Source organism: Glycine max, chromosome 7 (assembly GCF_000004515.6).
Source record: "Glycine max cultivar Williams 82 chromosome 7, Glycine_max_v4.0, whole genome shotgun sequence".
Classification (NCBI taxonomy): domain Eukaryota; kingdom Viridiplantae; phylum Streptophyta; class Magnoliopsida; order Fabales; family Fabaceae; genus Glycine; species Glycine max.
The window spans coordinates 32,078,871-32,103,002 of NC_038243.2; the positions used below are offsets into that span (position 1 = coordinate 32,078,871).

General features: G+C 36.9%; 1 protein-coding gene across 1 annotated transcript; it reads right to left on the reverse strand.

Moving 5' to 3' along the window:
• Positions 1–1,100: 1,100 nt before the first annotated feature.
• On the reverse strand, positions 1,101–6,930 carry LOC100781773 (RNA demethylase ALKBH10B). Its single transcript, XM_006583694.4, has 8 exons — positions 5,968–6,930; positions 5,026–5,148; positions 4,662–4,720; positions 4,413–4,530; positions 3,638–3,760; positions 3,380–3,492; positions 3,122–3,276; positions 1,101–2,063 (listed from the first exon to the last, which is right to left on the reverse strand). The coding sequence occupies exons 1-8, from the start codon at positions 6,578–6,580 to the stop codon at positions 1,373–1,375; spliced, it is 1,995 nt and encodes a 664-aa protein (XP_006583757.1). The 5' UTR covers positions 6,581–6,930; the 3' UTR covers positions 1,101–1,372.
• Positions 6,931–24,132: the final 17,202 nt, after the last annotated feature.

Sequence of the window (24,132 nt, forward strand, 5' to 3'; positions counted from 1 at the left end):
TAAAATACAAGGCCCAAAAATAATTAAACCTTATTTTAATATATACAAAGATAAGTGGGCTCATATTTAGCTCATGGGCCCAAAATCTACCATAAGACTCATGAGAATCCTAGGGTCTTATGCTACAGCGCCCAATCTTCTTGGAGTTTTCTATCCAATGCCCTTGGGGGGGGTAGGATTGCATCGCAACCTCTTCAGGCGGTCTGGTGGCTGTTGTGAGCAAGCATGGTGGGAGGCAGGTTGAGAGGTTCCAGCAGGGGAAAAGGCAGGTAATGGCAGCATGGGCGGCTAGTCGGACCTAATTGTTACGAACAGAGGACAAGGGGAAGGCCTTGTATTTGAGAACAAGATAAAACTCTTATTCTAAACTACTAAAAATTAAGTGCAAATTTATCTTCTTTTATTACTCTTGGTGCAGTACATTATTTATAGTATGAGACTAGGTACTAAGTGCTGCTGCATGATAGCTAAAACAGAGTAACCAAAAGGGTGGGGTAGTGGAATGGAATTCTGTTATAACAGACTCTGGTAGGTTGGTCTGGTACTTGCCCTCTTGGACCTACTATGTGCTATTGTAGTATTGCTATCAAAGTAGGTTGTTTAAGTGTTAAATTAGAAAGCGGGGACGTTGAACAAATAAATAATAAGATAAACGGGAAAGATATTTTTATCTGCCAATATTTTTTCCTAAGCTTTAGTTGGATAGTAATTAGAACATCAACAAAATGATATTTTTCTTCGTAAACTTTAAAGAACAATAATCACGTATCTTAGTCAATATACAAGAACTAATATATTAATATTTGACAATTCATTATCTAACAATTAGTTTTAAGGAACTAAAAATTTGAGAACTGTTAGCATACATTTTATATCATTTATGATGCACAAATACAATATATAATATATTCGATTCAGCAATACGACTACTTTTTAAATATTTAAACATTTTCAATGGATTATTTTGCCTGCTTCTACTTTAATTCAAGAGTCCTCAGATTCTATCTCACCATGCAGGCATCATAATTGTTTAACAAATGGTAGAAGAAAGCATTACCACAACAAAAACCAACCGCTAAACACGTAAAATAATTCAAAGATAGGAAAAATCAAAATCTGAACTAAGAATGGGGTTAACCTTGCTGTAAAAATTAAATATAATAAGACAACAAAAAAGGAATGGAGCAAACAAAGGATCAAAAGTGAACCAAAAAGTTCTGCCTCCTTCCATTGTTCTCTCATTTGCAGAATTGTATCTTGTCGTGTCAAATGTTGCCGCTCTTTACATTTGCTCCAAACTCGTTAAATCCGTAGCTACCTCTTTCCTTTGATAAGCTTTTCATCTCTCTCCCTCTCTCTAATCCGGCATAGCTCAATGGTTTGCAGCCGTTGTGTCATTGCTTTCCTGTTCTTTCTCTACTACAGCTTGTTCAGCTTGAGTTCCATCTGCATTTCCATTGCTTTCTTGCCCCCCTTGTATATTTCCATCCATTTTGCCTTTTGGTGAAGAATTTGTGTTATGATTGGATTTCCCATTTTCCTTTCCCGACACGGTCAAAGTTTCCACACTTGGGTTCACTTCAGGTACGGTACATGGCAAGTGTTGAGATGAAGTACCTGAGCCAGGTGGAGGGAGGAAGACTCCTGTGCCAGGAACAGGGATTCGAGGAGGAGGATGCCTCGAAGGAGCTGAGGTCCATCCGGTGGAACCAGGTGGGATTGGTACGGGTGTAGGAAATGACATGGGAGGTGCAACTGGTGCTGGCACAAACAATGGCTGCATACTGTTTGGAGGTGCATGTATGGATGGAGCTGGCAGTACTACAGTTGCTGGAACCGTGGGATAATGCTTGGGGCCTAATTGATGACGCACGTGATTGGGAGATCTGCTCTGTGGTGGTGCCCAATGGGACGCTGCCGGTGGAGCAAGTCGCTGAGAATCATTTGGCAGGGAACATTTTGGTTGGGACTTTGTGAAGGTTATGATTATGCGTTGTTTGTGAATAGAAGGAAGAGCGTGCTTGGCGAAATCAGTTGATTTCCCTTGCATCACCAGAAGGGACCTACAATTGCCAGAGTAAATAAATAGATCATATCAGGAGAAAGCACAGATACAATACCACATGGACATGGAGATACAACAAATTTGAAAAATCATAGGACATGACACAACTATAATAAAATATATAAAATTAATTAAAGAAAATGAAAATAAAAAATTTAAATCACGAGAGAACTCATGTTTTAAAAATTAGCATAAGTCATTATAAACATAATAATATACAAAATGTTATTTTATTATCGTGGTTTTCTAATTAGTATTGGTATGAAAATTATTAAAAAGAATTTAAAATGCCCATCCAGTATCAGACATAGATGCATACCTGACACGGTTATGATATGACACGACCACTACTTAAAAAATGCTCACGCTTCTTAGATATTAATTGTAGAATCAGATTAAAGAGCATAACATGCAATGTTATACAGCATGAGCTGCTTATGAGGGTATGGGAGGATTTAACCTCTAACCATCGGCAAATGTAAAAGCAATGAAACTAGTCAGGGCCAATATGCATCATGACAGAAAAAACCATTTCCATACCAGACAGTCAAATTACAATCACAGTAATATAGTAGAAGTAGGAACATACAAGTCCTCTGAAAACAAATCTTCAATAGTGTATCCAAAAAACTAAAAATTATTGATACATTTGATTGGAAACAAATCTAATTCATGGAATAACTAATACATTATTCACGGATTAACTCAACATCATGAGATATATTTATCAACTACAAACTTTGACAATTAAAAACTAATATAATTCACAGATGATGGATTAAAAAAATAAACACCTTCGGTTTTGTTTTCATGTGAATTTAGAGATGTGACAGCCAATGAAGGAAATTTACTCTTACCTGATAATACCTAGTACCTTCTACCGACTCAACTGGATCTAACCATAACTTAAAATTCAACTAAATTGTATGGTATAGACATTTCTGTATAGAAATGTCACAGTTTCTATAATGCTGAGATGATCCTATAAAAAAAATGATACTAACAATAATAATATCAAGCACTAGCATAATAAAGAATAAGGTTAAAAAATATTACCCGGGTACAAGAGAAAGCCTGACAGCACCTCTAAACTCCCCAGGATGATCTGAGACAATTATTCTCCCAAAAGTCATGTCACATTCAGTCAGGAAAAGTGTATAAACAGGCCTTCCAAACCAAGGAGGCCAATTGTTGGGATGTGAGTGCTCACCCTACAGACGATAGCAATACCTAGTTATGTAAGCAAATCTGACACCAATATACCCCCCACCTCACCACCCCCACAAAAAAAAAAGGGGGGGAAGAAGAAGCAACCTCATTAAAGAAATCCACAATGCAAGCATCAGGCTTCACAGTCATCACTTGTGAGGCAGCCAGGCGCTCAATGATATCTTGGAACAAAGAAGGGATAGATTCTACTTTCTTATCTGTCAGATTCAATTGGTGGAATTTCATCAATCATTACTAGTACTACAAGCAAAGTGAAAGATAAATAACATGCAGCAAAGAGAAAAATATGTGAAATATTATACTAATGATCTATATAAAATAAATACGCATGAGATGACATGCCTTTGGAGATTCCTGTTACATTGTCCACATCTGGTGGTGCATCAGCAATGGGAACACCCAACTGAATCATTTCCCTTCCATGTCCTTTCATGGGCCTTTTTGAAACCACAAATGTCTGATTTCCTGTTTACAGAAATCATCAGCAATTAGCAGGATATAAAAAAGAAAAAAAAAATCTTTGCATTAGAGAAGCATCGGTGACTAGGTTGTAAAAATAGTCTTACTTATTAGAGAGTTAAGAAAAAATATAAATGGAAAGCTAGATTTGCAGATACAAGAGAATATAACTGGGATACGGTGCATTTTGTTGGAACAAATTGCCATAATTTTAGCAAGAAATCCCTCAATTATGCCTCTTCTCTTTAGTCAAACTGAAATAGAATATTTACTGCTTCGTAACTAAGAGTTGGTTCCTTTTGATATGATAATTCATCATTCATCATTTTACACAAATGGAAATACATATGTTCACAACAATCACAAGAGTCTGAAAACATATATTACAATAAGTATTTGACCTGGCATAAGTCATGTTACCAATTTACAGTTGTTAGTTAGCATCATGATAATTCCAAATAATTCTTTGTTGATAACTATTCAACTACTATAATGAAAGAGAAAAATATGTACCAGTATAATGTCATTTCTAACTGAAACCACCAACTTTGAGAATATGGGCAGACACTGACTATTGCATATTGATCAAAGAAAGTTATAAAAAGAAGCAGTGATAGATCCTTCCAACATACTGACATAAGACACACAGTACACTTACCTTGAAATTGTCCTCTTTTTCCGGCAACCCTCAGATCATTGACCAATGAAACAAGTTTTGAAACTTCAGTACTATCCAATAAATCTTCATACAACTTCAGTCCATCAACCACATTCACCTAAGATTAAAAAACAGGTGCATTTTAAAGATAGAATATTAAAAGGAAAGGAAGAAAATTTATGAGGTGTTACATGTCAAGGAAAAATAACAAGGAATGAACAAAGCAAACTAACATTTCAAGGACCCTACCATCTTCCCATCAAACATCTCGTTGCCAATAAAAAATTTTCCCATGATAGAATCATTCTCTGGAACACATTGCACAAGAGTCACAAAATCAAATCAATGTGCAAGGCAAATTATGTCTAAAATCTGACTCTGATCCTATAATTAAATGTGACTCTGTATGTGTGACAGCAAGCAAGGGAGTAGTATGGACATTTTGTTATTTGGTATGTCAATATGCAGTGCAGGTATATTGCATTGCATGTTGGTGGCAAACACTGGAGGTGGGGTTAAAAATATGAGCATAAGTTACTTATTCCAAAAATTCATGCATATAACTAACATAATCTGATGCCCTCTAGATTTAATCAATCAGCAGTAAGAAAACCTTTAGAATTTGATACACATTCTTCATTTACACCCACAGCTTCACATTCTGAGCTGGACAGAGATCCTTGAGAATTCCTAGAGCCCTTCAAAATACCATCAGATTGATGATTTGTAATAGCATCTGCTCAAGCAACCAAAAGATGAAAAACTCAAGATAGCAACAAGCATATAAAATGTATTCATAAAGAAACTCTGAACTGTGTTACTATTTTTATTCTTTAACAGGTTTAAATGTGAGGGAGTCTGTTTCAAAGTTGACAAAGTAAAGTACAGAGCTATCAAAATAATGTAACACTGGATTTCAACTCAAGAAAAAGTAAGTGGAAAACAAACAGGAGAGCAAAAAGAGAAGACCTCTCATTAATTATCAGAATCAAAAAGACAGTATCGCCGCCAATAGAATTTTATAAGTCAATAAGACATATTTTGTCCTCAATCCCACCCATTTTCATTTTGCAATGTATTAGAGTACTAGTTATTTGATCACACATCTCCTGGTGCTTAAAGGAAACCATTAGTTAATTCATAAACTCTTTATAACAACAGAGACTAATTCCAATTATTAAGTGTCATTGATTTATAGTGTGTCAGTGTTTGTGAAAATATCCTCTACCTTATCGTTAATTGAGAAGAAGGAACCACATGATCATACATCTCATAGCAATATGTAGAAATGTATCAGTGATCTGTGAATTCATCCTCTGGCTCTACCATGTCATCAATTCCAATGTTTGAGATCTACCTTATCTAAAAAGCGATATACAAAAGCCATATTTCTAAATCCTAATAGAGCACTCAATTTATAATTACTATATTAAGTATAATACAAGATCAAACTTGTTTTAAAATAACAATATTCACCAAGCGATTCAACATTCACCATATTGTAGTATAGCACTTGCTTTATACAATATAGATACATTCCAAAGACACTATTTACCTTTCCTCTCCTCAGGAGATCCTAAATTCTTGTTATCCATGGTCCCAACCATGCCACCAGATTTAATTTCTCCATTCTTCTCGGTCACACAAGCCCCTTTCTCCACACCTCCAGCAACCACCACAGCATTTGTCCCATGACCAAAAGACTCTACACTAGAATTATAACCATCCTTGACAGCCTCAAACCTGTGCTGCCCTTGCTTAAACCCCAAACCGAACTTCCTAAACTCCTTGGCACCGGTTTTTGCCGGATCAACAACCCTCTGCTGCCTCCTCCATGACACTTGCTGCAGCGCATACACCACCTCAGACACAGAAAAGTACTGCTGCATAAGAAGCACCTGAGTCCAATTGCACCTTCTCTGTTGAATTGCCCCAACAACCATGTTATACTCTCCAGGCTCCCCTACATCACGCAAATGGTGGCACAGAGAATCTATGATGGCATTCGCAGCAGCGAATTCGCTGCGAAGCCAGCCAATAAACCCATCCCTCTCATCCACAAACCACTGCTGGCGGAAGTGGATCTCACTACCACCACCGGGGGCACCACCGCCACCCGGAAACTGCAATTTTTCCGGCATTACTGCATTTCCCGATGGCATTGCCATGAGAACTCACTACCTACAATACACTACACACTAAGGCCGCATACAAAGCATACCCAGTTGAAAAAATGTGAGTTTTTCAGTGGGGTTTCAAATCCAGTGCAATTCAAGTGGATCCCACAAGATGGAATGCAAAATTGAGAGGCTTTGAGGCTCAAAGGTGGAAAATTGTTAGGGAAAGAGACTTGTCCGGGAAGAATTGTGGGGTGTTTTTGATGGAGGGAGCGTGTGACGGAATTTGGGGAGATCTGAGAATGAAGTGTGACATAATGTTGAGTTGAAGAGAAGGAAGAAGGTTGGTGCTGTTGAAGAATTAATATCTAGGGTTGGGTTAAGGTTATGTGCTAATGTTAAAGGAAAGAATATGAAATTTCATGCCTTATCCATCACGCATCCGTTTAAATTAAATTAAAATAAATGTGCCTTATTTTTTTTTTAATTATTACTTTATTAGTTTATTTAATAATTCGTGACTATAAGGCAATGATGTAAAAAAAACATAAGACATGTATGATTTTTAATGGGTAAATATTTTTTTATCCTTATGAGATAGTAACACATTTGTTTTTGAAAGATGAACTTTAATTTTCGAATTTAAAAAAGTGTAATAATCTAATCATGTTGTAAATTCTTCTTTGTTATCACATGTCAATCACATGATAATATTTAGCGGTTAAATTCAGGATATTATTAATAAGATTCTATAAAATTTCAAACTAGATCTTCTACCTAAGTCACATATTATCCTATATGTGTAGAATCTTCGATTAATTAATTGTTTTATTTATTGGAATAACATTATCATGAAAAGATAGTTAAAAAACTTGAAAATCATGAAAGTGAGAAAAATGAAAATGCTAGAATCATTTCCTTATATATCTTTTTGATGGGACAAGTGTAATACGTCTTGTCCTTGTTTTTTTCAATCTTTGTAGTTTTTACATTGTTGTCCAAGGGTTAGGTATTAGAAGACATGACCTTCTAGTTGTTACACCCTCTACCCCAATATGGATATAAATGAGAAAAACATATAAAACACGGAATCTAATTAAATCAATTTTATTCAATAAAATCGTGAGTAAATCCACATGGGTAAAAGGTCCATATTCGCTTCATTGTTACCACATAAAACTACTCAGAAACATTTCAGGCTTAAAACAAGGTTGTTTAAGTTTATAAAAAAACCCAAGTTAAGCATCAGAATAAAGTAAAGTCACATGGCATGTTCGGAATATCATACAATTAAAATAGAAACTCATGCCCAAATGTCACATCATATTAGAACATTGTTTTCTAGTGTCATCCACCACAAGGTTTCTTAAAGCAATCCACCTAATCATCTACTCCCACGAACACAAGGTTTGAGATCTTCACAGGATTCAAACACAAACAACACAAGGGGGAGTGAGACACCACATTCCTCAACGAATAGAGATAAACAAAAGCATACAAGTATGACATAAATATAACAATAATATAATTATAACAACAATATAGGTATAACAAGGCTCAACTTTGGCACAATTCGCATCATTTCAACACTCAACACATCACTTATCCTAAAATTTAATCACAAATCACATTCTATGCCTTCACAATTAATCACATATTCAAGACAACACATCTCAAATACAATGATCATTACACAGGCGTTATGTAACAGATACACTAAGACTCAATCCTATATGCAATGTGGTACCATGTTAGTGAAAAATCTCGTTAGGCACCTCAGAGTACATGACAAGACAAACTATACATTGATAAGCCAGGTCACTCTCATTAGGTAAAATCATAGGGAGACCAATCAGAGTCACACTGTTTTGCGAGAATGTTCCAACCATGTGAGATTGGCACAGACTTAAAGGAGCACTCAAACTGGATATATTTACCCCTAAGGCCTAGACGTCGAAGACTCCGTTAGGACCTCTCCCTCCTAATTTAGGTCCAACTTAGAAAACATTTTAACATAGAGATTATATCTATGAATTATACAAAACATATGACTTCTCAATTGTTCTTAAAATAATTTTAACTCGTCGCGCCTCAAAGTGATTCGACTTGTCAGGTTCTCACAGTGGATCCCATCCCAATACTCGTCACTGTTGGATCAAGTGGCCTTGGAATAATTAAGAAGGGGGGGTTGAATTAATTATTAGTGAACCTTTACTAATTAAAAAAAACTTATCCTTCTTAATGTTACTAGATTCAATTAGGCTTTTACCAGAAATAGAAACTTAACCAAAAGTAAAAGCGATAATTAAAGTGCACAGCGGAAATTAAAGAGTGTAGGGAAGAAGAAGACAAATACAAGAGTTTTATATTGGTTCGACAACAACCCGTGCCTACATCCAGTCCCCAAGTGACCTACGATCCTTGAGATTTCGTTTCAACCTTGTAAAAGCCTTAACAAGCAAAGATCCACAAGGGATGTACCCTCCCTTGTTCTCTTTGAACAACCAAGTAGATGTACCCTCCACTTGAACTGATCCACAAGAGATGTACCCTCTCTTGTTCTCAATTACAACAAGCCAAGTAGATGTACCCTCTACTTGTACCACAAAGGATGTACCCTCTAATGTGTTAAGATAAAGTTCTCAGGCGGTTAGTTCTTTGAAACTTTGTGAAGGGGAAACAAAAGATATCTCAGGCGGTTAGTCCTTTGAAATCTTTTGTTTAAGGGAAAGGGAAGAATCAAAAGAATTCTCAGACTGTGTCGTTTTGAATTCTTTGAAAAGGGAGAAGGGAGACATAAAAGAATTCAGGTCGGTTAGTACTTTGTTCTTTTGGAAAAGGGAGAAGAGAGACACAAAAAGAATTCAGGCGGTTAGTCCTTGTCGAATTCTTTTTGGCAAAGGGAGAAGAGAATGAAAAGATATAGCACACTTTTGTTTTCTGTGAAAGAACAAGGTTTGGAAACCAGAAAACTCAGAAAGCTTTTGACAAAGGAAGAAGAAGAAGAAGTTCAAGAAGATGTTCAAAGAGATTCAAAGGTTGTAAAAGAATATATGAAAAAAAAGTTATTGAAATGCAAGTCAAGGTCTTGCTTTTATAGACTTTTCATGTCTGGTCAAGAAAAACCATTGGAATAGTTGTGACCTTGAGAAAAACCTGAAAACCATTGGAAGAGTTACATCTCTTGATTTTTATTCAAAACTTGTCACTGGTAATCGATTACCAAAAACCATGTAATCGATTACACAAAGCATTTTATGAAAAGATGTGACTCTTCACAATTGAATTTGAATTTCAACGTTCAGATACATTGGTAATCGATTACCAATATATTGTAATCGATTACACCATTTAAAAAACAATTGGAACGTTGCAAATTCAGTTAAAAGCTTTTGAAATCAAACTTTGCCACTGGTAATCGATTACAGGAAACTGGTAATCGATTACTAGAGAGTAAAAACTCTGGTAACTTAGAAAATTTTGAGAAAAACGCTTTTGAAAAATAAAATTGTGCTATGTTTGTTTTTTGAAAGATCTTTTCAATACTTCCCTTGTGAAGTCTTCTTGATTTCTTCTCTTGAATCTTGAATTAATCTTCTCTTGAATCTTGAAATCAAACTTCTCTTGATTCTTGAATCTTCTTGATTTCTTCTCATGAAACTTGAAATTTATCTTGATCTTGAACTTATTGACTGAATCTTGAAATCATTCTTTGGGCTTTTTGTCATCATCTTTGTCATCATCAAAACTATTTGAATTAACTTGATTCATCATCATGAAGCTTGCTTCTATAGTCACCCTTAAAGGGTCTTATAGTCATGTGATTGTACGGTTCATAGCTCACAACTCAATGCACACAACATCTCAATACATGTGTGATCTCACAATTTAACATATACTCAACTTGTCACTTACACACAATTCATCACACTTTCATAATCCCAAGACATCACGTCATCATGCCTCATGCATCATATACATATCACACAGTAATAATATTAATATGTTATATTCATATGATTAATCATCTCATTAAAACATGCATTTGAAATTATATATGTGCCACTGAAGTTTGAACTATGTAATACACAAAACTACTTAATTGTTTTTAAAATCATTTTAACTCGTCACGTTTAAACTGATTCAACTCGTCGGGTTCCCATAGTGGATCCCATTACAATACTCGTCGTGCATTAACTCGATCCTTTAAGGGTTTTACAATTGTGTGATTGTACAGTTCATAGCTCACAACTCAATGCATACAAAATCTCAATACACATGTATATTACAATTCAGTACATACTAAATTTATCACATACACTCAATCTCAATCATAACATTATAATCCCAACGCAACGTGTTATCACACCTCATGAATCATATAAACATCACACAATATTAATATTTACATGGCACAAAACATGTATATATTAAATCGAACTGTATTATTTTCAATTAAAAAGAGTTAATAAATAATTAAACTAAAAATGCATTGAAAGTGTGTGTGTGTGTGTGTGTGTGTGTGTGTGTGTGTGTGTGTGTGTGTGTGTGTGTGTGTAATCATAGAGGCAAAATTACAATACAGTAAACATCCCAGCCTTTGGGCACTGGTGATTGCTCTAAGGATCCCTATACATGGTTCTGACATGTTCCTTTTCTATTGAGGTGCCAGAGGAAACTAACTTTACCAAATGGAGAATCGTCATAGGTGCCCATCATAGTTTACACAATCCAAAACTTGTGTATTTGTTATAGAATGAAGCATAAATATATATGTGTGTGTGTGTGTGTGTGTGTAAACAAGATGTGATTCCTTGCATCAATGAATTTGTCTTTGTGTGAAGGATATTTCTCTTTCTATAGATATTACTTCGTAAATCCCAATGGTGGGAATGTGTGAAAATGAATTTCAAAGGTGGTGTCCAAATTGTAGAATGATCCATTAGTTAATAAGTTTGGGATCATAGTTTTATTTAGATAAGTTTGGGTATATGCAGGAAAAATAGAAGATTTTGGGAGAGAAATAAGAGAAAACGAATCTGGGAGGAAAAAATAACATAGAAACGTATTGTAAATGTAAAAAATTAACCTAACATGTCTCTATTAATAGCTAGGGTACTCTGATCATATTAATTACTTTATTTTTCTTTATTTTATTATTTTATAAAAAGAGAATTCTATTTAACTCCTTTTAAATAAAAAAATAAATAACTCATTAAAATATCTCTTTTTTTCTAAAAAATATATTTATTTCATTTATTTCAAAACTTATTATTTTAATTAATAAAACCATTTTCCCTTCATTTATTTAATTACAAAAACACTATTATTTTTTCTAAAACTCTATTTATTTTTAAATAAAACCCTTTTATTTATTTTTAGAAAAATGGGGTGTTACATTGGTAGCATGTTTCATTTTTAATTCGTTTGATCATGTTTAGACTGTAGAGTGAAATTTTTTAAGCATTAAGGAGGTGTAAGTGAAAGGGGTGGCATAGGATTAATGCGATCGATTGACACATGATCGATGATCAAAGTGAAATGATTAAGCATATTAGAAAATGTAAACAAGGACTTAATTAAGGGATGTGGTGATGACTATACTAATAATTTACAAGCAATATGAGACTTAATAAAAAATTCAAAAGTACTTTCAGGGAGCAAAATGATAGTACATAGTTAAGTTCATGAACCAAAATGTCAGTAAGTTTGACTGGATGGATTTATTTTCAAATTGCAAGTTGTTAAATAATATAGCCTCAAGGTCAGATCACTCCCTCATCTTGCTTCATTTGGATGCATCAAAGAGGATATTTTTTTAAAAAAAAAATTTAGGTTCGAAGACTCTTGGTCATTAGAACCTCACTTGGATGATGTTGTTCGGATTGGGTGGGCTAATTCCTTATCTGACAACATTATTTCAAAAATAAGTTGTTGCATTGAGGAGAATGTTGGATCAAGTGGCCTCAGAATAATTAAGAAGGGAGGTTGAATTAATTATGAACATGTCTTGACTAATTAAAAAATCTATCCTTTTTAATGTTACTAGATTCAACTAGGCTTTTACAACTAAGTTAAGAAAGTAAAGAACATAAATAGAAACTTAACCAAAAGTAAAAGTGATAATTAAAAGTATACATAAAAAATTAAAGAGTGTAGGGAAGAAGAAGACAAACACAAGATTTATACTGGTTCGGCCACAAACTGTGCCTACATCCAATCCCCAAGCAACTTGCGGTTCTTGAGATTTATTTTCAACCTTGTAAAATCCTTTACAAGCCAAAGATCCACAAGGGATGTACCCTCCCTTGTTCTCTTTGAAAAACCAAGTGGATGTACCCTCCACTTGAACTGATCCACAAGAGATGTACCCTCTCTTGTTCTCTTTGAAATACCAAGTGGATGTACCCTCCACTTGAACTGATCCACAAGAGATGTACCCTCTCTTGTTCTCAGTATAACAATCCCCAAGTAGATGTACCCTCTACATGTACCACAAAGGATGTATCCTCCAATGTGTTGAGACAAAGAATTCTCAGGCGATTAGTCCTTTGAAATCTTTTGCTTAAGGGGAAGGGAAGAATCAAAAGAATTCTCAGGCGGTTAGTCCTTTGAATCTTTTGTAAGGGAGAAGAGAGACAAAAGAATTCAAGCGGTTAGTCCTTCTGTTCTTTTGGCAAAGGGTGAAGAGAATGAAAAAGAATAGCACAAGTTTTTGATCAAAGAACTTTTCTTGAAAGAGAAAGAATTGAACAAAAACTTTTAGAAAGATGAAGAGAAATGAATCAGAAAGATCTATAAAGTGTTGAAAGAGATGAAAGAAGATATTGAAAGATTGTTCAAATATTGATTGAAAGATTCATTGAAAGATTGATGACATGGTCACATATTTATAATCTTTTGATGACTCAAGTTAAAGTTTGTGACTCTTGGCAATTTCTTTAAAACTAGTCACCCTTTAAAAATTGTGACTCTTTTGAAAACTAGTTACTTAAAAAGTTGTGACTTTTGAAAAAATCTTTAGAAACAAGTCACTTGAGGATTTGTGACTTTTGGAAATTTATTTTTCGAAATCAGTCACTGGTAATCGATTACCATCAAGGTGTAATTGGTTACACATCAATAGATGTGACTCTTCATCTTTAATCTTTGAAAATCAAAATGTTTTTAACTCTAGTAATCGATTACAAGTATTGTGTAATCGATTACACAAGTTTAAAATGATTTGAAAATGTTTAAACACAAGTTGTGACTCTTGAAATTTGAAATCTAACGTTTTAAAACACTGGTAATTGATTACTACCTTCTGGTAATCGATTACCAGAGAGTAAAACTCTTTGGTAATGATTTTGTGAAAACTTCTTGTGCTACTCAATGTTTTGGAAAACTTTTTTTAGTACTTATCTTGATTGAGTCTTCTCTTGATTCTTGAATCTTGATCTTGATTATTCTTGAATCTTGATTCTTGAAACTTGATTCTTGAATCTTGAATTCTTGAAACTTGATTCTTGAATCTTTGGAATTTTCTTAGCTCTTGATTCTTTGGCATCATCAAAATAACCTTGGAAGGCATTGCTTCCACAAAGATGAAAAAATGGAGCTGAGTTTTAAGGAGCAATACCACGACCAAACTAATGCTTGTAGGCAAGAGCTTGATGCCATCCGCCAATCTAATGATGCTTCTCATTTTTCAAAAATTCAAGAGAGATTAAAGTTGGTTATTGCTCAAGAGGAATCATATTGGTGTCAAAGGGCAAATATATAATGGTTAAAAGATAGGGACATCAATTTCAAATTCTTCCACAAAGCTGCAAGTGCTAGGAAAGCTTCCAATTCTAATTCTTCTCTCATTCGTAATGGTGTTATGGTCCATAGTCATAAGGATATGTCTGATGTAGCTACCTCTTATTTCAATAATTTGTTTCAAACTAAGAATAATTGTAATTCTTTTATGTACATCATAATAATATTTCACTTTTGCATTTCCTCTTATGACAATGACTCTCTCTTGGCTCCCTTTTCTATGGAAGAATTTCACTTGGCACTCTTTGAGATGAATTCTGACAAATCCCCAGGCTATGATGGTCTTAACTCAGCTTCTTACAAGTAGTTTTGGCACCTATATGGTAATAAAGTCTTCCACTCTACATTGCCTAGCTTGAATCGGGTACCTTTCTAACTGAGGTAAATGCTACAACCATTGTCCTAATTGCAAAGAACAAAAATCCTACTTGTATGAAAGACTTTTGGCCAATCTCACTTTGCAATTTCCTTTACAAAATTCTTTCACAATTATGGCTAACTATCTTAAGAATTGGGGAATTGGCACTAAAAATTGATATCAACAAAGCTTTTGACAAAGTTGGCTAGGTTACCTCCTAAGTGTTATTTTGTTTCCTTTTACTTTACAGGATGATTTAGAAAAATTGATGAATTCTTTTTGGTGGGGAGGTAATAATCTATCAAGAAAAGGAATGCACTAGTTGAATCGAGAAAATTGATAATGAAAAAATAATTTGGAAGAATGAGTTTTAGGCATCTTCATGCTTTTAATCCTACCATGCTAAGGAAGCTAGGTTGGAGATTGATGACCAACAAAGATATTGTATTTTCTAAAGTCTTCAAAGCTAAATACTTTCCTTCAGGGAGTTTTTTTATATGATTCTCTTGGGCACAATCCCAGTTTCATTTGGCATAGTATCCATGTTTCACAAGTAGTGGTAAATCAAGGCAAGAGGTGAAGGCTTGGTAATGGTTTCTCTGTCAAAATTTGGAACCAACCTTGGTTACCATCACATGTTAACCCATGTATCACATCCCTTCTTATTTTTGGTATGGAGGATTTATATGCTTGAGACCTTATGGATCACAATAAAAGGGAATGGTAAAAGGAGCTCATTGATGATTTGTTTGATTATGAGGACTCTACTCGAATCCAGCAACTACCCCTCCTCAATATCCAGGGAGAAGACAAACTCATGTGGAGGTACAAACCAATGGTTATTATAATGTTAAAAGCGCTTATCATATCATCATGAATAACATTCTTGATAATGAGCATCTCAAAAGTGCTTACCAAAAATAAAGCACTTTTTGTGAAGGCTTCTAAGATGTTTCTTACCAATAAGGAAAAGACTCACCATAAAAGGCATTCTCTATCCTACAGATTGTCCTTTTTGCTCTAACAATGTAGAAGATGATTAGCACCTATTTGTCGACTACAATAAAGCAAAACATTTTTGTCTTGAAATTGGTCTTTGGTCCTATATAGATAGCAAAATTAATGTTGTGGATAACATAAATGAATTGATCTTTGACTTTTTGAATCATCCTGATCACAAGTTAAAGTACAAATTTCAATTGTTTTGTGGTCCTGTCATACCCTAATTTTGTCCGGGGACTATTTTTTGATGGCATGCAACCTTTGGTTGACCGCTTCGAGGTACTTGGCACCCTTTGTTGCACAATACGTGAAGTTCCGAGACATGCCGAAAATTAAAAGGAAGCATTGTTATGCAATTCGTGAAATTCCGTAACATGCCGGAAATCAAAAGGAAGTATCGTTACGCAATCCGTGAGTTTCCGTAACATTTCGAAAGCTAAAAAAGGAGTAATTACATGACCCGTAAGGTTTCGTAACCTTACGGAAAGAAAACAAGTATCGTTACGAAATTCGTAAAGTTTCATAACGTTACGGAAAAAGAATCACCAAAAAAGCAAAGGGGGTGTATTTAGTAAAAAATGGGGTGCAAATACTAACCAGGCCCACTTGGGCCTTCTAGGATGTTCCTCTAGAAGGCGGTTGCTTCTGGAGGAAGCAATCTGGCTCGCCTGGGCGAGCTGGGTGGCAAGCTCCTCCCCTATTTTCCTATAAATAGAGGGAGGAGTGAAGGAGAAAGGGGTTCAGCCCTTCTGGTACTTCATAATCACTTAAAATTAGTGAGGAAAATTGTTTCCGGAAGAAAATCCAAGCCGAGGCGCTTCCGTAACGTTTCTGTGGGTGATTACGTGAAGATTTTCAACCGTTCTTCGTCGTTCGTCGTTCTTCGGTCTTCAACCGGTAAGTTCCCGAAATCGAACTTTTCAATTCATTCTATGTACCCTTGGTGGTCCCCATTTGTTTCACGTACCTTTATTTTTGTTTCATTTACTTTCCGTACCCCCTTTTGACGTGTTTTAGTCATTTACTTAAGTCATTTTCTTGCCTAATAAAAAAATAAAATAAATTTCCACCGATCATTTGAATTGTAATATCGGTTAATTTCTGTTAAAATGAAATCCGACCGTTCGGTCATGCCGTAACCACGTTGGAAACCAAAATGAGGAAAAATAATAATATAATAATAAAAAAATATCTTTTAGTAAAATAAACCAAAAAAAATCAATCGGATGTTTCTCTATGGGATTTTTCTTTCTTAAATCAATTGACTAACAACTAAAGTGAAACTAAGGCTAAAATCAACTCGCAAAGTCAAGCTCGTCCGCAAAAAATCACTAAAAAAGGATTTTAAGGTTCGATACCTCAGTTTTTCTCACCAAGTAAAAATGGATCATTTTAAGGTCCAACGCCTTAAAAGGACCACCTTCCAAGTAAAAAGAATCACTTGATTCGCCCTTTAGAAAGAACTATGTAGGTCTGATTTGCTCTTCGATGGAGGGTACGTAGGAGCAAGAGCCCCACTTTTGTCGACCTCAAAAATAAAAAAGGAAATAAAAGTTTAGATACACAATTTCACACAATTCTAATTTAAGGTTGTTGTCCTTTGGGACAAACTTCAGAGGTGCTAATACCTTCCTCAAACGTAAATACAACTCCTGAATCTAGAATATTCTTCATGACCGGTTTCCTTCGATTTTTCCGACGTTTTCCACAAATAAACGTTGGTGGCGACTCCGTGCTTTTTCCTCCTTTGGAAGACGCACCCGTGAGCCTCGCCTCGCTCGCTCGCAAAAGGGTAGGTTGCGACAGTTAGCGACTTCACTGGGGATTGTTTTTGTGAGTTAGGCCTATTTTAAGAAAGTGTGGAATTGTGAAACTTTTGTGTGTGCATTTTTTTCTTGAACTGTGTAAAAATAATAAATGTTGTCTTTTCCACATTTTTACACCGCATTCTAAGCACCCACAGGTTTGAGTAAAAAAAAAGAGGGGGCCCTATATCCGGGTCCATGGAAATCTAAGGAGTGGAGGTGAATCTATGGTCATGCTAGGTCTCCGACTTGCTTGATAATAGTGAAACCTCGTCTAGAGCTTTCTCTCTTTATAATGTGTTGTCGCTGGTATTCCATACCGCCGCAATATTATTATCTTGAGTGATGATACCTCTAGAAAACAGCCATGTGAGATATGGATCGTTGGGAATAGTTATTAGAGACCCCTAGATATTATCCTATAGGTCCCCAAATAGGGGCACGGAGCAAACACGCTGCGTGCCATTTTAAACACTGCCATACATGTAGTCCTAAATGTCATGTACGCCTTTGTTGTATGATTATTTGTGGATATTGTCATGCTGTGTACATCCTCGTGTTATGCTTTTGCGCGTCTGCATCATGTCGTCATGCACGCGTTGTGTGTTGGTCTCGTCTTTTGTCACGGGAGGTTGGAAGGTCCATATCACCTTCTTAACTGTACACATGGGGCACTGCACCCCCCAAGTGTGCAAGTAAGAAGAGATAATTTTCTAGGCTCTCGTGTCCGTAAATGCATTCATATCATGTATCACATAAGCATCTCTTCATGGCATCATAATGAACATATCGTTCCTGCATTTGTCCGTTATCATATTCCAGCCTCACATTTCGCATGAGTCATTGCATCATCATGCATATGCGTTCAACTGTCTTTTTTTTATCTACAAATTGCATACCTTTTGTTTTCATGTTTGCTCATGCATGATCCTTGCGTTTTCCTCTGCAAAACAAAAACAAAAAAAGGAAGCATGAAAATTCATGATGCATTCTTAGTTGCATATATTCGGTACCATGAGCCAACCATGTTGGGATCATAAACCCGTTTCACTTAAAAACAAAATGATTGAACATGGTACCTAATGCGTGGTTAACTAGGAAATGATGTCTCTTCGGGCATCTCAATCTCATTTTCCATGCATAGCATGCGTATTCCCGAGTCTTTCATCCCTATGAAATGTTGTTGAAGTATTGGTGATCAAAATTGCCATTCCCTGGGTTGTGGGGTTGAACCAAGCTCGTGCTTTTATGAAAAGGCTCATCAAGTCAAGTTGAAGTATGGAAGTAACCATCTTGCAAAAAATTGGGGCAAGAGATGGATCGTGTTACATCATTGCTTCGTCTACTGCCAAACATGTTTAGGATTGTTGATATCCTTGTTACTTCTAGTTTCACCTTGACAAAGATGTCATGGACCATGTTGAAAATCTAAATTGATTCAACCCCATGTCCTGCGTAAAAATTCGCAATACTTCAACTATGCATCATTCGCATACATCCATGCTTTTCATTGGTTGCATTGCTCATTGCATTCTTTCCTTGAAAAAAAAGAAAAAAACGAACTTAATCATTGTTATAAAAAAGAAAAAAACATGCTTTACGGTGCCCTTACCGAACCCGTGCTAGAGCTAGAGTAATGGGTAAAGTAGAGGAGGTGCAAGAGAAGATGAAGGCCGACATGGAGGCCATGAAAGAACAAATGGCCACAATGATGAGCTTGAACAAGATAATGGAAGCCAATGTGGTTGCAGTTGCCGCTACCAGCGCTGTTGCTAGGGTTAACTCGATGCCCCCATCTGATCTCAACCAAATGAATCATCCAACCTCAGATATGGTGGGCAAAGATTTGGGAAGTACGGATGACCCCATGATGTGCAAATTCAAAATGAGCACGCCTTCCCGCCATATGGCTTGCCTCCCAACTATATGCCACCCAATGTGGCGTACACTCCCAATGAGATTGTCAATAACTCCACTCCTATACCCATTGAGAGCCAACAACCCCAAACTGATCATGCACATGTCTCTTAAACCGTGGGGGAGACACATGAAATTCGCCACCACAATCTAGCCGACTTCGAGCCTTGCCTCGGATATGCCACTGAAGGGCAAGCAGTTGGTGGTTTACCCTTGCAAAACACTGTGGAGAGCCCTCAATATCACCCACAACTACACCTCTTGCATTCCACAACAAGTAAAAACCCTCATGCTATGGCAGAAATGGGAAAGTTGGATCATCTAGAGGAAAGGCTCAGGGCCATTGAAGGAGGTGAAGATTATGCCCTTGCTAACCTAGAAGAGTTGTTCCTAGTACCCAATATCATCACCCCTCCCAAGTTCAAGATGCTGGACTTTGACAAGTACAAGGGGACTACTTGCCCCAAGAACCATGTAAAGAGGTATTGTCGGAAGATGGGGGCATACGCAAAAGATGAGGAACTGTTGATACATTTCTTCCAAGAAAGTCTTACTGGGGTAGCTGTTACCTGGTACGCTAACTTGGAACCTTCCCGAGTCCATTCTTGGAAGGACCTAATGGTTGCCTTCGTTAGGCAGTATCAGTACAATTTTGATATGGTTCCGGATAGGATGCGACTACATAACATGTGCAAAAAAGGGCACAGATCTTTCAAAGAATACGCCCAAAGGTGGAGAGACCTGGCAGCTCAAGTGGCACCTCAATGACGGAGAAAGAAATAATAACAATGATAGTAGACATATTACTAGTGTTCTATTATGGAAAATGGTGGGTTACACACCTTCAAGCTTTGCGGATTTGGTCTTCGCTGGCAAAATGATCGAAGTGGGTCTAAAAAGAGGCAAATCTGATCATCATGCTTTGATAAATGCAAAAAAAAACTAGGGCAAGTGAAGAGGGTGAGAATGAGGGAGAAACCCATGTTATGACTACCATTCCTATACAGCCAAGTTTCCCACCAACCCAACAATGTCATTACTCAGCCAATAACAAACCTTCTCCTTACCCACCACCCAGTTATCCACAAAGGCCATCCCTAAATCAACCACAAAACCCACCTACCACACAACCAATGCTAAACACCACCTTTAGCACAAACCAAAACACCAACCAAAAAGGAATTTTGCAGCAAAAAGCCTGTAGGATTCACCCCGAATTCCGATGTCATATGCTAACTTGACCCCATATCTACTTGATAATGCAATGGTAGCCATAACCCCTACTAGGTTTCCTCAACCTCCATTTTTCTGAGGATACGACTCGAACGCAACGTGTGCTTATCATGGAGGAGCCCCGAGGCATTCCATTGAGCATTGTAGGGCCCTGAAGCGTAAGGTGTAATGTCTAATTGATGCAGGCTGGCTGAAATTTGAGGAGAATCGCTTGTGAATCCTAACATTGACAAGCAACACCACACATGGGGCAATTTTGGAAGCTGTTGTTAGATGTCTCTAATGACTCATCAAGATTTTCAAGTTTATGCCATTATTGTAAACCACATTTACAATGCTAAATAAAATGGATAAATTTGATATCTTTGTCCCTCATCCTCTCACAAACACATCATTGCTTATTCAACTTTCACCGGAATGTGGGTGCAAGCCATTAGTTTGTTTGCTCAAGTGACTTGCGCTCCTGAGTTTGGACTTCCAAGATCGTTCAATCAGAAATTACTCGTGCTACACATTTGGTGAGGGTGTCGTAAAACGACAAGTAAAGCAAAAATAAGTTTCAAAATAAAAATAAAAAAAAAGCATTTGATTGACTGTGTTTTCAAGTAAAAATATAGACGTTCATGTGACCTCATTTTATCATTCTGGAAAGTTTGTCTTTTTAGAGAGAAGTGAGTTATCAAGAATAGGATGTTGGACAAATGGCCTCAGTTATCTTAAGAAGGGGGGGGGGGGGTTGAATTAAGATACAAAGACTATTCCCCAATTAAACTTTCACTCTCTCTTTTTAGATTAACAATGCATCCTTAACATGAATTACTCAAAAGACAATTCAAAATAAACTTCTTTAAAGCAAAAGATAAATAACAATAAATAAAAGAAGTTTAAAGAGAGGAATGCAAACTTGATTTATACTGGTTCGGCCACTTCCCGTGCCTACGTCCAGTCCTCAAGCATCCCACTTGAGATTTTCCACTCTCTTTGTAAAACTCCTTTTACAAAGTCTGAACCTCACAGGGACAACCCTTCCCTTGTGTTCACGAATCCTCTAAAACAAGAGACCCACGATCTCTTAATCCCTTTTCAAAAATAAGAAGAAGAGAAGAAGAAATCTCTCTTAAAAGAGATTGTACAATGAAGATCAATCAAAATTCCTTATTGAATATGCAAGTGGTTGACCAAGGAATCTTTTTGAGAGGATAAGACATTTCAGTTCAGAAAAACTCTTAATCTTTTGAGAGGATAAAACTTTTTGGGCAATAAAAACTCTCTTTAAATTCGTGATTCCAAGTCACCTTTGATGGCCATTCATAAACCATTTGAATATATGTGACTCTTGGAAATTATTTTCTGAAATTCCCCTCTTGTGTAATCGATTACAAGCTTTAAAATTTGAATTAAAATGTTCAATAAACTGCTGGTAATCAATTACCATCCATGTGTAATCAATTACACATTATAAATTTTGTATTTCTAGTGACTGTTATAAACATTTTCAGCTTCTGGTAATCGATTACCAGAGAGTAAATCTCAATTTAAAATGATTTAGATAGAATTCTTTGGCCAAACCTTTTGCTTTTTCAATTTGGAAACTTCTTCCTAAGATTCTAGAGATCAACTTGATCATATATCTTGATTTTCTTGGATTCTTGTCTTAGAAGCACTTGATCCTTTGGCATCATCAAAACATCAAAACATCTTGCTTCTACATAGGAGTCATTTGACTTAATCCATCAACTGAAAAATCCTTCAACTATTTCTCATCCTTGGAAAATTCTTTTTGCAAGAATCAACTGCTTCTTTCGTTCTTCCTCACTACGAGGTTGTGAAAACAAGACAACGATGGTTACCTCATAGCCCTACACTGGGGCAATGAAAGGCACCATGCATAAACCTCAAGCGAACCTAGGGGCAGATTAGAAGTTCTCACCCAATAGGTTCCCTGCTACAAGGTCATGACGAAAGACAACAATTGATACCTCAAAGCCTTACACTGGGGCAATGAGGGGCACCATGCATGAACCTCAAGCGAACCTAGGGGTAGATTAGAAGTTCTCACCCAATAGGTTCCCTGCTACAAGGTCATGACAAAAGACCACGATTGGTACCTCATAGCCCTACACTGGGGCAATGAGGGGCACCGTGCATGAGCCTCAAGTGAACCTAGGGGCAGATTAGAAGTTCTCACCCAATGGGTTCCCTTCTACAAGGTCATGACGAAAGACAACGATCAGTACCTCAAAGCCCTACACTGGGGCAATGAGGGGCATCGTGCATGAGCCTCAAGCGAACCTAGGGGCAAATCAAAAGTTCTCACCCGTCGATGTTTTTAAACAAAAAAAGAGGGGGGGACAAACCCTGGAATTTCAATGGATTGATTAAACGTCAAACGGCTCCATTGTCGTCACTCCAAAATGGTCAAGTGACTAAATCAAACAGAACATACACTCTGAGGGAGTTCCCGGAGAGATTTGCAAAAGATAGGATAAGATTGCATGAATTATCACCTTTTTCAAAAGGACAATCAATCTGTGTTTTCCAAAAAAATTAAATCAAAATCAAAATCAGGGAAAGAATGTCATGAACATTGTACAACTTTCCGTTGCATTGCATTCATATGAAGTTCACATTTACCAAATTTCAAAGGTTGCATACATCTGCATCCCTAAAAATCATCTTAACTGCATAGATGTCCTACACCTAATGTCCCATCTTTTGGAATTTGGGATGACCGGCCCTCTCAATGAGTCAATCTCTTGCTTTCTCAAAAGGGTGGACCCTTGGGTACTAGTACCCTCACCCTTAGAGGGCTCCACGCCCTCGCCATCAGAGGACTACACATCCTCGCCTTTAGAGGACTACGTGTCCTCGCCTTCAGAGGACTACACGTCCTCACCTTCAGAGGACTATACGTCCTCCCCTTGAAAGGACTACATGCCCTCGCCTTCAGAGGACTATACGTCCTCCCCATTAGAGGACTACATGTCCTCCCCTTCAGAGGACTGCACGTCCTCACCTTCGAAGGGTGACACGTCCTGAATTTCAGAGGACTACACGTCCTCACCTTCAGAGGACTAGACGTCCTCCCCGTTAGAGGACTAGACGTCCTCGCCTTCAGAGGACTACACACCCTCCCCTGTAGAGGACTACACGTCCTCACCTTTAGAGGGTTGCACATCCTCGCCTTTAGAGGGCCGCACACCCACTCCTTTAGTGGGCTGGACGCCTTCACCTTCAAAGGGTGACACATCACTAACTTTAGAAGGCTATGTGTCCTCACTTTCAGTGGTCTCCATAGCCACACCTTAAGAGAATTTAAGGTCCTCTGCCCTTAATGCTTAACCGAGACTTGCGCTCCCAGTTAAGGGGTGAGTAGTTTCCTTTTATCAGTTCTTGGGCTACCCCCTGATATTGGAGGGCGACCAACTGTGCGAGCACATCCAGAGAGGGAGGCTATCACGCAGCTACTATGCATACTAGGGCAA

Bases quoted from the DNA above. Each gene is read 5' to 3' on its own strand.
- LOC100781773 (XM_006583694.4), bottom strand. From the start codon at position 6,580: ATGGCAATGCCATCGGGAAATGCAGTAATGCCGGAAAAATTGCAGTTT. The intron at 4,531-4,661 runs GTAGGGTCCTTG...TTTTAATCTTAG, and splicing joins AGATGTTTGATGGGAAGATG to GTGAATGTGGTTGATGGACT. The intron at 3,493-3,637 runs GCATGTCATCTC...TGAATCTGACAG, and splicing joins TGTAACAGGAATCTCCAAAG to ATAAGAAAGTAGAATCTATC.